Here is a 15,571-nt window from a genome sequence, read left to right on the forward strand (position 1 = left end):
AAAATCCATAATAGGTTGCTTGTTTGCAAGTTATACTGCAAATTTTCCCCCTCTTAGCTGCTGCTTCTAGGAAAACAAAAGTGAAGGAAAGTTTGCATTTTCTTTCTCGCTTATTTATTTTTCGTCTTGGGTACTATAGTTTCCCTTTTCTTTATTATTATGTCGATGTTCTTAAGCATATTTAATAGATGCTTTACAATAGTAAGCACAATAAACCCCCATATCCCCTCTCCCATTTGTAAGAAGTAGAGAAACTTTTAGAAATGAGAATAGTATGTTATGCTTGGTAGGTGTGGACTTGAAATGTATTTTGCTCGTGATATGATGGGTCTTCTATATTTTACTTTTCTAGCTAAAGAATACTTTATATTAATGGTGTTGAGAAAAACAAAAAAAAAAAGTACGAGGAGCTAATGTAATTAGTGTATAATGAGAGTTTTTTTTTTAAATTAATATTAAATGATAAAAAAATTAATTAATTATAAAAATTATTTCCAATTTTAAATACAAAGCAAATAAGGATTCTAAACAGTCACAAACACCTCTAACCGGTCTCCTTCTCCCTCTCTCTCTCTCCATCCTCTCTCATTTGCCACGACGCTGCGTGACCTGAAGCCTTTATCAGCGCCCATCAGAACTGCAGTGCTCAACCTCCTTCGCGCGCGTCTCCCCCCCGGTGCGCGCGCTAGTAGCAGCTGCTTCAATCGGTCTCGGTCCTACACCGCTCACCCATTGTGCGCGTTCGTCTTTTGGCGTCGGCCTGTTTCCGTGCTAGTAACCTACACCGTGTGCGCGCCCTGCGTCCGCCTGACTCCTGTCTCCTTCGTCAGCCAGTTGAAGGCATGACCATTGGACGGATCACGGTCACATTGGTGTTACGACCCCTCACACCTACCATCGTCGTCTTCTCCTCATCTGTTCAAGTTTTTTTTTTATAGTTACATCAAATCATAAGACTTATATGTCAAATTATACATTTTTTCTTTTTTTAATAAAAATTAAATTGTTAGATGATCATAGTTGCTTCTTCTGTTTATTCATCTCCTTCTTCTTCTATTTTAACGGTCAATTTAGGATGATCATTTTAGTAGGTATGTGGATGGTTATTTTAAATTTTAGGTAGATAATTATTTTGACTGGATTGGTTTTAAAATATGTTGGATGTTCAATTCATTAGGTAAGCAGATGATTATTTTTATTCTTAAGTGAATGGTTATTTTTACTAAGGGTGAGTAGCATGTGGCAAGTCAAGCAGCGAAGGTGAAGTGGGATAATTATTGACGAATATGGGGTGGCTGCCGGTTGAAAAAAAAGAGGATATTGAAGTGAAATGTTTTGGTAAATTAGAATTTTGGATGGTTATTTTTTTGAAATAATTAATTGAATTTTTTAAAAATTTGAAATTTGATGTGAGACTGAACCGAGAGTTTTTGAATTTAGGATAATCTCTGGAGAGGTTTTTATTATTTATTCCTATTGGGCTAAATAACTCGCCCATTATACACATTATCAAGATTTCTCATTGTCTTTTTAGTGGGATTCAAATAAAAATAATAATTTAATGATGATCTATATTATAGTTTTAGATTAAAAACTTAAAAGCGTGGTTAATATATGTGCTTATTGTACAAAAAATTAAAATATATAAAATAAGGTCAAAACTTTCAAGAATCAGCATTTATTCTCTTCTCTTATTCATATTCAATGTGCATAATATTTTAACCGAACACTCTCTTCTCTTTTTTTTATCGTAATCCACATGACTAATCTTAAATCAATGATAAAAAAATTTACAAGCAAAAATATATGTTCAAATTAGAGTTCTATCAAAATAAAAAAAGTGATTATTAAGTTTAGACACCAAAAAAAAAAAGAAAAAAAATCAGATACTGATGTCAAAAGTAAAATTAAATCAAAGGTTGAATTAGAAGAAAAATCAGCATAACAATTTTATCTTTGTGCTATCATTCTAGCTTGTTGGAGCTATCATCTTTTCTACATGCACCATTCGATAAGAAGAAGAAAATAAAGGTTGTGTATTTCTGCTGACTGCTATAAATCAAATGTCACAATTGAAACTTAGAGCAAAAGAATGGATCAAAGGTTCAGATTTTTGAAGTCAAAGAAAAAAGAAGAAAGTGAAGCAACTAGGTTAGAATTCAAACCAATTCTACAAACCATAAATCACTGCTGTTGTCCCATCTCTCTTCTGCGTCTCTGCTTTGAATTTTGGGAAAGAAGAACAAAGTTAAAGGTGTTCAACAAAACTCAAGTTTTGGAAATTTTACTCTTATTTAAAAGGGTGTAAACGGCCAGAAATTGAAATAAAGAGAGTGAGCACACTATCTGAGTCTTCATAGTTTTTTAACTATACCTTCTTCTCCTTCATGGTTTTACATTGAAATTTCTATTCTTCATTTTTAGCTTTCTTTGTTTTCGATCAATGAAAAAGAAAAATATGAGGTATTAGAAAAAGTTATTGAGAAAAAATACAAAAATAATAATTTTGGAGAAAAGTCAGAAATTATGTCGAACTCTTTTGCAAGTGTTTCTGTTTTGTATTTATGATTTTGAGAGGATTCCCTTGTTAAGTTGGGTGAGTACTTAGTGATTACAAGTCTAAAAAATGAATCTAGTCAAATCAAGTTTGGATAGAAGTTTGATTTGTCTTTGATAGGATTGAGTAGAATCTTTGAAAATTAGTGTTTGTAACTTTTGAGAAAGATAGTAGAAATTTCATCACAGTTGTGATGAAAACTAAATGTAGGCCACATTGCATATGGTGGTTAAATCAGGATACATGACTATGTCATTTATTCTACTATACTCTATTTCTGTTTTTATTTGATATGAGACAAAATAAAATTATTTTCTGCATAATTTGTCCAGCAGATGTCTCAGCAACTCCATGTATCCAAAAGTAATCAATTTGCTTTGTTAATTACTGATCAATCCTTAAAAGACAATAAAATTATCTTCTATATAATCAATATTGCAGACTCTATAGCAACTCTGATCTAAATTTAATTTGAGGTTATAGTGTACCAATTTAAAAAAGACTATAGATCCAACTTTTCTTCTTTAGACCATTGAGAATCTTCAAATAATATTAGTTAAAGAATTTAATTTTAATATACGATCAGTATAAAATAATTTTACACGTACATTTAATTATATCATATTACGTTAGTAAAAATAATTATTTTTTATTTTATTAAATATTAATTATGTGAATAACTATCTTAAATAACTAATGTGATTGAATAAGTGTGTAAAATATTTTATATTGCTAATATATTAAAATTAAATTCTTAGTTAAAATAAAACATTTTTTCTACTTTTAATGAATCATCAATATATTTAATGTATTAAAAATAAAAAAACTTAAATTTTCTGTTAAAATTTTTTACTTGGGTATATTTAGCTAATATTTTCAGGATACCAATTGTTAGCAATATTATATATGCATGTGTGTGTCTGTAAGCTAAGGAAAATTATTAATAATAAAAAGCCCTATATAATAAGGAGATAAGAGATCAATTGTGGTATTAACGTTTTCTTTAAAAGGTTATATATTTATCGATGTGAGCGTTGTCGTCTTTTTGTATTATTGCAATCAATGTGATTAGCTTACACATGCAATATCTTATCCCATCAATATATATATCATAGTCCATGCTCGTCGTGCATCATATATATTTATATTATTTTAAATTAATGCATAATTATTGTAGATGAATTTTGTACTAATAAAATAAAGTATTATGCTTGTTTGTCTCTGTAGTTTTGAACTTCAGATACATATTTATCCAAAAACAAATAGTATTGGGCTTAGCATATTTCTTTTAAGAAATAAGTAATAAAAAATAAAATAGTAAATTGAGTTGAAATCGAATCAAAACCTCTAAGTTAGAAAAACTTAAAAATAAGAAAATTGGGAAAGGTTTGAAGGATGCACAAAAATAATAATATTTAAAAAAATAAAAAATTAATTAAAACAGTCAAATTTTATTCTATATTTTTAATTATTACTCACCTTATTTTATATTTTTAATTACTACTAAAATAATAATAAAATATTATATAATTATATAAAATTATAAATATTAAATTAAATAAAATTAATTAATATTATTGTCTTTCTAACTTTACTATAACAAAAATCTCTAAAACCCTGCCTTTCAAATAATAAAATTTAGTATAAAATATTATTTTGGCGTCTAATATTTGAGTTAAATCATAATTTAGTCCCTAATATTTTAAACATTTATTTCTATTCCAAAAAATTTTAAACAGATTTAATATTATCGTATCATTAAATTTGACACAAATAGTTAATAGAACGAGTTATATGAACATTAATAACGTTATTAGTTAAATCATATATTCTTTCATATATTAAAAAAACAGAACCAATTTTTTTTTTTATAATACTTCTTTTCTCCTTTATTTTCTATCTTATTATACAAAACCTCAAAACCTGACAATCAATAACTAATGCTTTAAGATAAAAGAAAAAAAAATTTATATTGGTGATCGTTAATGGATTAATTTTACTTACACACTGAAATAAATGTTATTAACTCTTTAATATGTGAATTATTTGTATCAAATTTAATGATAAGATAATATTGAATCCTCTTAAAAAAAATTTGAGATTGAAATAGAATGTATAAACATTTTTTGAACTAAAATAAAATATTTAAAATGTTAGAATTCAAATTAAAATTTAAACCAAACGTTAAAGTTCAAAATAATACTTTAACTTAAAATTTATAAATGGAAGTTAAATCCTCCAAACTTTTCTTTTTCTTCCAAAACTCTTAAAAATCAAATTCTTAAATACACTCTATATAAGAGTAAATAATCATTTTTTATTCTGAAAGATTCAAACGTTGACAAAACTGACTATTAAAAATTAAAACTAAAGTTATACCCATATAAGATAAGTTTTATTTGAAAAAAATGACCACAATTTTTAAATTTTTGTTAATAATTCTACAAATATCCTTTTCCTTTTTTCTTTCTTCCTCATCTTCCTTCTATAACTACTTCTGCTGTAAAATTTATCATCCCACCAGATCTCAATTAGAATGCTAATCTCAATCTCAATTTTTTTCTACCGATTCTTCAAATTTTCTCAACCATTACTTTACCGATCTTTTCCTCTTTGAATTCGATTCAAATCCTCAAGTGATAGACCTTAAATTCGACCTCAAAACACCCAAAATCTTGCCTTAAAGTAATTCCCAAATTGACATGAACAAGACTCATCGCTTCAATAAGAAACTTCATTGCAAATCTCACTCCCAAAGAAGAAAATCGAATGGATTCAATTCGGGAATCCGGATCCGAAGGTTGTGAAACCCTTTGTTCATCATCAATAGCAGCAACAACAACAACAATCGAAGCAAAAAAAAAAAAGCACTATAGAGATGTTTGCCAAAGACCGTAAAAAAAATTTGTCGTAGAGATTCATGATCCGAATAAACGAGGATCTAGAATGTGGCTCGCAACTTTTGACACCACTATCAAAGCCGCCAAGATCTAAAAAACAAGGCTTCTTGTTTATATGAGATACATACAATAGTAAACACTATTGTTTGTGTTTCGATTTATGTTCTTATTAATTGTTTTCCTTTCTGTCCCAAACCCTAACCCTCATCAACAAGGTTTTTCAGATCTTCAAAGTAATATAATAGATTTAGTTATCCATTCAACAAATTGGAGCTTCAAAATTTAAAGTTGGGTGAATCCAATAGTAGCAACAAACACAAATTTTTCACGTTTTTTTTCTTTATCGCCGAGCCGTTACAAAAACCAAAAGTACTGAGACTGGAAGGAAAATGAGAGAAAAAGAGAAAAAAAAATATTTACAAAATTATTAACAAAAATTTAAAAAACGATCATTTTTTTCGAACAAAATTTATTTTATATAGATATAACTTTAATTTTAATTTTGTATAATTAATATTTTCAGCGTTCGAATATTTTATGATTAGAAATGATTATTTACTCCTCCGTATAATTATTTGTTCGTAGAACCCAATGAATTTTAATATGTTTATTACATTTCTCTCTCAAAACAAACCAAATTAGTAATTTGATCGGTGGAATAAACTATCCCATTTTGGTGGAATCACATAGTTGCTGTATGCTTTGGACAAATCCAATTGAAGTGACACATCGGCAAATTTGAACCTAGCTTCATTAATTAATATAGGAACTAACTTTACTCCACATGACACTACTGTAATAACATTTATGGGATTATGTCAATAATTAAAGAGTAACAAAAGGCGAAATATTAATAAGCAATTAATTAAACCGGCCCTTAATATGATTAGCAGGCCACCAAGCTTTATACTTGGGTGGGCCAATGAAGTATTTAATCTTCCAAAAATACCCTTGTCTATGCAGATGAGAACAGAGGAATTAGAAGTACAAAATGGGGAATGAAGTGATATCGTTATTGCGTGGAGGGAAAGTCAATTGCTAACGGTATCTATCCACCGACCACCGACCTACCCCTCTGCCCACTCACAATTATAATATATTTTTATTTTTATATTTATATATTTATATCAGAGATAATTATGAAAATGAAACAAAATGTTTATCTAAAAGCAGTACCAAATAAAGAATATTTTTTTGGCCAGCCTGATTAATGCCCCCTTTGAATTCCTTCAATTTCACTAACCCGCAAACGACAACACCCAACCCACACCCATTATACCGCTCACCATCATACACCAGATATTTTCATATTTTACTATTTTTATTTACATTATTTAATTTGCCTAATAAATATTTTAGGACATTTATTATTAAGAATATTAAAAGTAAAGTATTTTTAAGTTTCAAGCCTTGGAGGTAAGTTGTAGAATTCAAGAGTATGTTTATAGTTCAAGTAGATTGATGATTAAAATGAAAAGAGTATTTTAGATTTTATATGTCTAAGTATATTTTATTGCAGTAATGAATGAAAAACGAAGAAACTTGAGTTAAAAAGCTAGAATAAGATTTATATTTTTAAAATAGTAAAGTCTTATAAAGTAATTCCAACAAATAAAAAAATAACATATAGTCAAAAGGAACCAATGGTTATTAAAAATATATAGGACTATGGAGAAATCTAAAATTACTTTGGCCACTAATACTAATACGAATGTAATTGAGTCGGGTCAGATTTGAGGAAAACAAGAATTAGTCTAATTAAAATTGATTGGTCCGGATCGAATTAAATCGAGTGGCTGTATCTGAATGGAATCAATTAAATTTATATTGGATTAGTTAGTTCAAATAATTAAGTATCCGATTAAAATTAAATTTGTAAAAAATAGAAACAAAGAAAAATAATTCTATAACAATAAAAATAAAATAAAATAAAAAATTAAATAAATTAGGTAATTGGATTACATAAATTCACTTATATCCCTAGCCCCTAATAGTGAACTAGTCATTGCAATGTTTGATGCACTTACTTTAAAATAGAGTTTTTATTTTATTTTATAAATTTTAATTAAGTGTAATATTTTCAATTAATACAAATTCATATATAACCTGTTCTTCAAATCAGAGAATAATCAATTCGGTTGTAACTTGACTTATAACTTGGACGGGCGTCAAAATAGATCAAGCACAGACCACTCCTACGATAAAGTTTATTAGCCTGTAATGTATGTATATAGACTATATACTGAATACTAATTGTAAAACCTGACCTAGAATACCGTATTACTTAGCTTATCCCAATAGCACAGTCCATGGTCCTTATTTAACTTGCTAAATTACAACAACAACATATAAAAGATCAAATAACATTGTAGCCTAGTAGGATTAAAAATATTATTTAAAATATAAAATATATATTAAAAATAAATTAAATAACACATATATTATAAATATATAATAATTAATTTTAGTATTTGATTTTAATGTATAACTAGCGATAAAAGAATTTATAATAAAATTTAACATTTTTCATAAATTGATGGATAAAGCTTCCATGTGATTCTTACACCATGACGAAATATTTTAGAAATATTTTGTTTAAAAAAGTTAATATAGTGTGAAGTGGTGGGATTCCATTATCCAACAAGAATAAATGAAGTTCATTTTTATAGTATTATATTTTAAATTAAAATATTGGTGGGAAAATTCGTAATGTATGAAGAATTGAAGATATAGTCCAATAATTTATAAAAATACATCGATATTAATTAAATAAATTTAGTTTAAAAAAATATATCATTGGACCGTAAGCTCAAACAATATCTATTCACGGGGAAGGGATTCGATAAAGGAACTATCATCAATCAAGTATTCTTATCATAAATAGGATTTTTTTTGTATTTGCGTCCCTTTTTTCTAGTTTTTCACGAGTTAGATAGAGTAAGTATTAATTGATTGCGAATTTAAATTCTATTTAAGAATTTATCACTGATTAATAAATTATTATATATAAAAAATAAAATTTAACTTTTGATACGTATTTAAATAAATTAATTACTCAATCAATGTAAATTAGTTATATTTACATCTCTTTTGAAGTAGTATAATACATATGAAAATGTCATGATTTCTATTGCAGGTAAAATGTTTAGCATTTTTTAATCAGAAGAAATGAAGAATATAGTAAATTTTTTGTATACATGCATAATTTCAACTTATTTTCAATATGTGATAAATTTTTAAAGGACATTAATTAATCTCTCATTGATTTATGAATATGACGAGCAGGTTTACAATTTTAAAATTTTAAATGCTTACTTATTTGTTAAAGTTTCTAAAAGTAATATAAATTTTATATTGAATAAACTAATTTTGGGTTTCTAATGATTGAATAAAAAAAATTGTTCGAAAATTTGGATAAGTAGTATTTTGAATAATTTAATCATTTAAATTATTTGAAATCTAAAATTATCCTAATTATCCTAAAAACAAATTCAGTATAAATTTGTCTTCTCATATTTTATGTAAGAATCGTGAATTGTCGGTTTATTCATGCATATAATTATTCATTGATCATAGTTTATTAGTTTAAGCCAACGATTTATTACCACAATTTGTACATGATAAATTACTGATATTAATCTTGTTTTTATGGGAGAATATATATCATGAAAACAATTAACGATTTACATATAATATGAGAGGATAAATTTATACTGAATTTATTTTTAGAATAATCAAATAGTTTTGAATTTGAAAGGATTTAATGAGTAAATTACCCAAGTAATTTAAAGGCAATTTTTTGTAAGTCAAATCCATTTTTAAAAGAATTTATTTGTAAATCGGTAAAAACAAGTAAAGTTGACATATTTCTATCGGTTCTTAATTTTAACCCCCTTAGATGAAAATCACATGTTGTTTGTATGTTGGTAATTTACGAGAGAGGTAATGAATGAAGGAAGAAGCATCTGATTTGATTTTGCAGAAGGCGGTTTATTAAGAGAAAGGGTCGGTTCGTGTGATTAGGTGTCACAAATATCAAACGAGGAAAAAGGAAACCCATTCATTCATTAATTAATTAATACGCATAACAAGAAGAAGGTTTTGCTTTGTTTTTATGTCTGAAAGAGAAAACTTATATGTGTATATACAAAATAAAAAAGAAAATAAAAAATAAAGGAGAGTGATTTTGTCGGTGAATTATTATTTACTAAAAAAAAGAAAGAAAGAAATATAAAAAAGCAGGCAGTAGTAGCGAATATATTTATGTCGTAGTTAATTGATCCATGTTCGGTTACAACTTAGAAGTTAGGAGGAGTATAAAACAGAAGAAAGAGAGAGAAAATCGACGTGGAGGTTTACTCAGATGACAACCTTAGTGGGCAAAGTCCCATGAATGCTCTCTCTCTCTCTCTCTTTCTTTCTCTCTCTCTCTCCGTAACCTTCTTCTTCTTCAGCTATTAGCTTTGGCTACCGTGTTTTCTACTCGTTAGGTTTCCAGATTCCAAGAGAGATGGAGGGTGAAGGAGGAGAGAGAGGGACGAGGAAGAGAGTGGCGGAGAGTGGTGGCGGAGAGAGAAGGTATAAAGGGATAAGGATGAGGAAGTGGGGGAAGTGGGTCGCTGAGATTAGAGAACCAAACAAGCGTTCAAGGATTTGGCTCGGTTCATACTCAACCCCTATCGCCGCCGCAAGAGCCTACGACACCGCCGTCTTCTACCTTCGAGGACCCTCCGCCCGCCTCAACTTCCCCGAGCTTCTCGCCGGAGAACCCCCTCCTTCCCTTGTCGGCGCCTGCGACATGTCCGCCGCTTCCATAAGGAAGAAAGCCACCGAGGTCGGCGCCAGAGTCGATGCCCTCCAGGCCGCCACTCTTCACCACCACCACCACTTAGCTGCGCCGCCGCAGGAGCTTATCTCGGGGCGGTCTGGAGATTTTGCGGAGCGGGTTGATTTGAACAAGATACCAGAACCCGAAGATTGTGAATGGGAGATGAATTGAAGAAAAAAAGAAAAGAAGGGTGTTATGGTTTTGTCTTGTTCCTTGTTGCTGCTGTTACGTTGTTCCAACACGCTAACGTGCGCCATGAGAAGGTGGTGTAACGGCGGAGGCAAAAGGATAGTGATTGTTATTGATGAGGCCCAAGGTCCTTTTCGGGTGTGGATTAGTGTAACTCTTTTATCTTTTTCTTCTTCCTTGCTAGTTTCTTTCTTTCTTTTTTCTGAAGAAATTTTGGCGTTGTAAAAATGTTAAAATGTAAATTAAGTAGTGATTAGCCTTCTTCCTTGTTTTAGATTATGATTTATTTTGAATTATTGACAGAGGGTGGCCGGGGGAGTTGGGTGGGGAAAAGGAGAGAGGGGCATGCTAACCACTAAAGTGTGTCATAATAATATGATAAGATTTGATGAGAGAAGGGGGAGTTAGGTATTTTTCTGGTTCAGCACTGTTTTAGCCGAATGAGAAAATGCAAAAATGCTGTGCCCACTCGATAACGATGGATGATGCATGGGGTCGCTCTAATCGGTTTTGTCGTCCAAGCACCATTTCCCTCGCACTCTTGTTGTATCCAATTCCTATATAAATATACATATTAGAAAGCCATGTGTCCATGTGAAAGCAAAATTACAGCTCCTCAACTCAATTCATTCATTCCATTAACAAATTGGCAGACGATTTCTGATTTCACTCTGAGCTGTATCCCATATCCTCTTCGCTAGGATCTATGACTCCTTTTGAGTTGTGGTAGCCAGGGATTAGTCCATGATTAGCGGAGAATTAGAGATTTGCTACTTCTTGTCTTTCTTTCTTTATTATTATTAAGGCAGGCTTTGAGGGTTGTGGTCCTGTGTGGATCAGGATTACATCGTGCTTGACGTAAGTGTGTGATTGATCAATTAAAAAAATCTCATCATCTCAAAAGATGTTAAGATGCATAAGTGTGACTGAATCCGCCAAAAGGAGATTAAAAAAGATTCACACAAAGGCAAAAAGACAAAACTTACAAATTCAATGAGGGAGGGAACAAGACATCTTCCTCCACCTCTATTCTCAGGGAGATTTTGGCTTTATTTTCCCCAACGCAACAGGAAAAGCGCACCGAATACAATTAAAGTAGATTTGTGTTTAGACTGTAGAGTGTAGACTATAACCACCACTGGCTAGACCCTAAGCAATTTCAGTGAATGAATATCTTAGCAATCCAATTACCTAAGTGATGGGCCATCAAGTCTTCGTTTCAGCTCAACCACTAACCCATTTTTAATGTTGCTGTTAAGTTGCATTGTAGGGGTAGATTTTTGTCTTTGACATATTCATGCAAGAGCCAAACTCACACCATCTTCAATGTCATTATCACCTAGGTGTGAATTCGTCTATTGTACTTTTTTAATACAATGGGAACATACCGATGATCAATAATAATAAATAATGATTTCTCTTTAAATATATTGACAATGACAAATGTAAGTCTAGCAGCGAAACAATCTTAAAAGATATACATGCATGCCTAAGCAAAAATTTCAATAATTCTAATAAACGAAGCCAATCTTATGTGAATCACTGCACGAAATCTAGCAATAAATGTATTTTTCCAGTATTCTTGCTATCATGCTTTGTTTTGGTTAGCTTTTTTGAAGTGAAGTGCGGCTCTAACAACATTTCCTCTCGTGATAATTCCCACCTTCAAATTATTCACAGGCATCCTTCAGAAAACAAGGTAAAGAAATAACCAAACAAAATGAATCAGAAGAGCCATACTTACCAGCCTACCCTCGGCATCTACAACCGGAAGCCGTCGAAATTTCGTTTCCAGCAACAATCTAGACATAAATACATTAATTTTTGAAAGTACCAAATTAGTTAAAGCCACATAGGATATCTAAAAATTGAACAAGTACAAAAGAAGGAAGAAGAACCTAGCAGCATCCTCGAGATTAGTTGTTTCCCTAACCACCATGGGTGCAGGGGTCATTAATTCGCCGATGACCTTGCCGTTGGTCTTACTCAGCAGTTTCTGAACCTCATTGAAAGTCTGTATACATACATATACATACACATGATCAAACACCACCCCATAATATTAGCCAAACCTAGGTATCATAAGCTACACAATACTAATAATTTCTGAGCTAATTGTAGTGTTGTACTATAATTTTTGGAATGCTGGTATTACCGCCCATGAGGGTTTGTCCCCCACATTGGAGGTATCATGTATATAAGATAGACAACATTTGAAAATAACAACGGAATGGACAACCCCTGCATTTTTTTGTGGCACTGTGTCTCTGTGGATGCCATATTCTATATGCTATCAACATCTATTCTACTTAGCTTTCCACGAAGATATTATATTTGTTTATTTATTCCCCCTCCCTCTTTCCACATGATCTTTCATTAATAGTGGATTGAGATTGTTGCAAATAAATTAAGCAAATTGAGGCAAACACAGGGAGGAGTTAGGTTAGATGCCTGCAGAGTCAGGGTTTGTTTGGCTTCAGGATAATTTGCACAGATCCCAACAAATAGATCAGGCTTAATAAGAACTAGATATATCAAATATATTACTTGAAACTTCAGAGCAAGAAACATAAAATACGTTCAGCATGTTTAGCCACTCTGAATAAGTAATTTCCGTAAGCAACATATTATATAATATGTATGTTATATTTAGCCAAAAATGAATGAGGGGCTTTTTGATACACAAATGAGAACTTCCCCCATATTAAACCTTTCTTCCTAATTCACGATGAATGTAGCTACATGGATTTAATTAGTAAAGTATAATAATTAGTGCTAGTAATCACAAATCAGTAGTTACTGAAAATGAGATTATATCAGCTTGTTTGAGAACCCAAACCTGCATCAACCCCTCATACTGGGATTAGTAAAAATACGGAAAAAGGGTAGTATGGTAGAAAAGGACAATAGGGAGAAAGAGAGAGTCACACAGAGACCTACACGGCTACACTCACAAATAAACGAATCCTCTGTCCCCTTAATAAACACAAGATTTACTAGTCATTAAAAATTCTTACTCAGCTTGTATGAACTGAGAGAAAATGGAACGTAGCCAAGGTTATAAAGACCTCAATGATGGAGCCGGCGACTACAAAATTTGGTGTGGATTATTTAGGATGCAGGTAAGAAAGCCCAGTTATATTTCATATATGTAATGGTAGTATATACTGATTTTGCTTTTCCAGTTCACAGTAGCCTAGCTCTCCAAGGTCCAAAGTACTTACCGAGTAAACTTAACTTAGTAATCTTAGAAGAAGGAATAAGACTAGCAACTAGTTGCATTGAAGGCCAAAAAATGAATAAGAACAGCATGGATAAACTATCAGAGGAAAAGTAACTTTTAACATACTTTCCAAGAGCTGTCAACTTCAGGAAACATGCTGTTATCTTTTCGCCCATGACCTGCACCACCTGAAACCAGCACCACACACTTCAGGGCCCCGGTTCAGGAACAAGAAAAAAACATCTGGGTGCCAAAACTTCACTGAAATCTGAAAGTTGTTAAATGACTCTCAGACAACACCTACCTGATAATATTATCCATATTATCCGATATTATTTCTTTGAATCAATTTACCTGATATTGAGTCCAGTGCTAACAAGTCATAGTCTGAAACAACACCAACCTGCAGAATATTAAAGAAACTTTAGTTCCGCAATATTTTCCTGAATTAATTGCATCAATTTTTTTTAATAGAAATGAATGCTGTAAGGAACAAAAGCATGTGAGAATATTAACACATTCAATGTTTGTTATATTCACTTGTTCTAAGGAATTATTGCCTCCAAGTTACATCTGCAGAGCAGATGCGGCTATTGTAGTTTTCTTTCAAGCGAGTTTGGCTCCAAATTTTACATTTATAAGTCATAATATTGTGTCTTCTACAAGCTGCTTTAACAGACATTCAATAAAAATAGCAGAGATATAACTATATAAACATATTATCATGTGTTCAAAGTGGCACAATAAAAATGCGTAAGAATACTCACTAAGTTCCAATTATCATCAATGACAGGAAAGCCAGTTATCCTATTCTCAACAAGAATTTCCAGAGCTGTTGGACAATAACATTCAGAAGTTCAAAGGTTAAAAATAAAAAGACAGGCATGAAATGCGATAAAAGTTTAAACTACAAAGAAATATACCTTCATCCACAGTTGTTGTGGGCTTTACCACATGCAACTCCTCTTTCTTTGTCATGAAGTCACCAACTGTGTAATAACCACCTCTTCGCTGCATAACACACCATGTGAAGCTTTCGTTACCATAATCTTCATCATAAATTCATATTAAGGTGGTGTTTTTTTCCCTAACTAAAAAGTTATCAGCCTTGGGTGCGGCAGAAGGTAGCATAATAGCATTAGTATTAACTTAATTAGTTAGTTATATCGGTTATATTTCTGTTATGGTAGGGTGAGTTAGTTACGCCTAGTTAAGTTAGTTAATTTCTGTTATGGTACAGTATGAAGCAATTGCAATTTAAAGTTTAAACAATGCATCAAGCTCTAGTGTTAGTGTAGAGAGTACCAAATTGAATAGAAAGGGGAAGGGAATAAGGGATCCATACCGAATTGGCGGTGAGGGTGCTGTTGGCAGCAGAGGGAGGGGGAAAGTGGCGAAGCCGTGGGAAAAGAAGCGGCAATCGGCGGAAACAAGGGAAAGAAGGTGGCGCGTGAGGTTTGGAAGGGAGGCGGCGCGTGGGTGAGGGAAAAGGAGGAGAAGCGAGTCTAAAAGCCACCGAGTCCATAAATTCTGAGATTGGTTGAATTACTTGAAAATTTGCAACTCACTCTGAAGTCTGAACCCACAAAAGAGAAGAGAGGGGGTTTTGGGTTCAGATATGAGAGCTGAGTGTGTATAATAAGATGCAATTGCAGAAAGATATTGTTTGTGTTGTGTTGTGCGTTATACTTATATGATATCACGCGATGCCAATTTCCCACCTTTTTGTTTTCCCTTTTTTTTTCGCCGTCAGTAAATTGATTTAGTTCGTAAAATTTTTATTTTTTAAAATTTAAAAGTAGGTTATAAAAGATTTGTTTTGACGTTATTTTCGAAAAAAAAAAATTTAATGATATTTTTTTTAAAAAAAATTT

The 15,571-nt window shown here is 31.3% G+C and overlaps 2 protein-coding genes across 2 annotated transcripts; one reads left to right on the top strand and one right to left on the bottom strand.

Moving 5' to 3' along the window:
- Positions 1-9,680: 9,680 nt before the first annotated feature.
- Positions 9,681-10,748, top strand: LOC107642754 (ethylene-responsive transcription factor ERF011). Its single transcript, XM_016346220.2, has one exon. It carries the CDS (start codon positions 9,968-9,970, stop codon positions 10,454-10,456), a length of 489 nt encoding a protein of 162 aa, XP_016201706.1. The 5' UTR covers positions 9,681-9,967; the 3' UTR covers positions 10,457-10,748.
- Positions 10,749-11,865: 1,117 nt separating this feature from the next.
- Positions 11,866-15,361, bottom strand: LEJ2 (Cystathionine beta-synthase (CBS) family protein). Its single transcript, XM_016346219.3, has 8 exons — positions 15,043-15,361; positions 14,621-14,708; positions 14,465-14,529; positions 14,052-14,100; positions 13,824-13,885; positions 12,373-12,488; positions 12,219-12,276; positions 11,866-12,137 (listed from the first exon to the last, which is right to left on the bottom strand). Exons 1-8 carry the CDS (start codon positions 15,220-15,222, stop codon positions 12,063-12,065), a joined length of 693 nt encoding a protein of 230 aa, XP_016201705.1. The 5' UTR covers positions 15,223-15,361; the 3' UTR covers positions 11,866-12,062.
- Between the last annotated feature and the right edge of the window lie 210 nt (positions 15,362-15,571).

The sequence above is a fragment of the Arachis ipaensis genome, chromosome B5 (assembly GCF_059453495.1).
Source record: "Arachis ipaensis isolate K30076 ecotype BB chromosome B5, ASM5945349v1, whole genome shotgun sequence".
Taxonomy (NCBI): domain Eukaryota; kingdom Viridiplantae; phylum Streptophyta; class Magnoliopsida; order Fabales; family Fabaceae; genus Arachis; species Arachis ipaensis.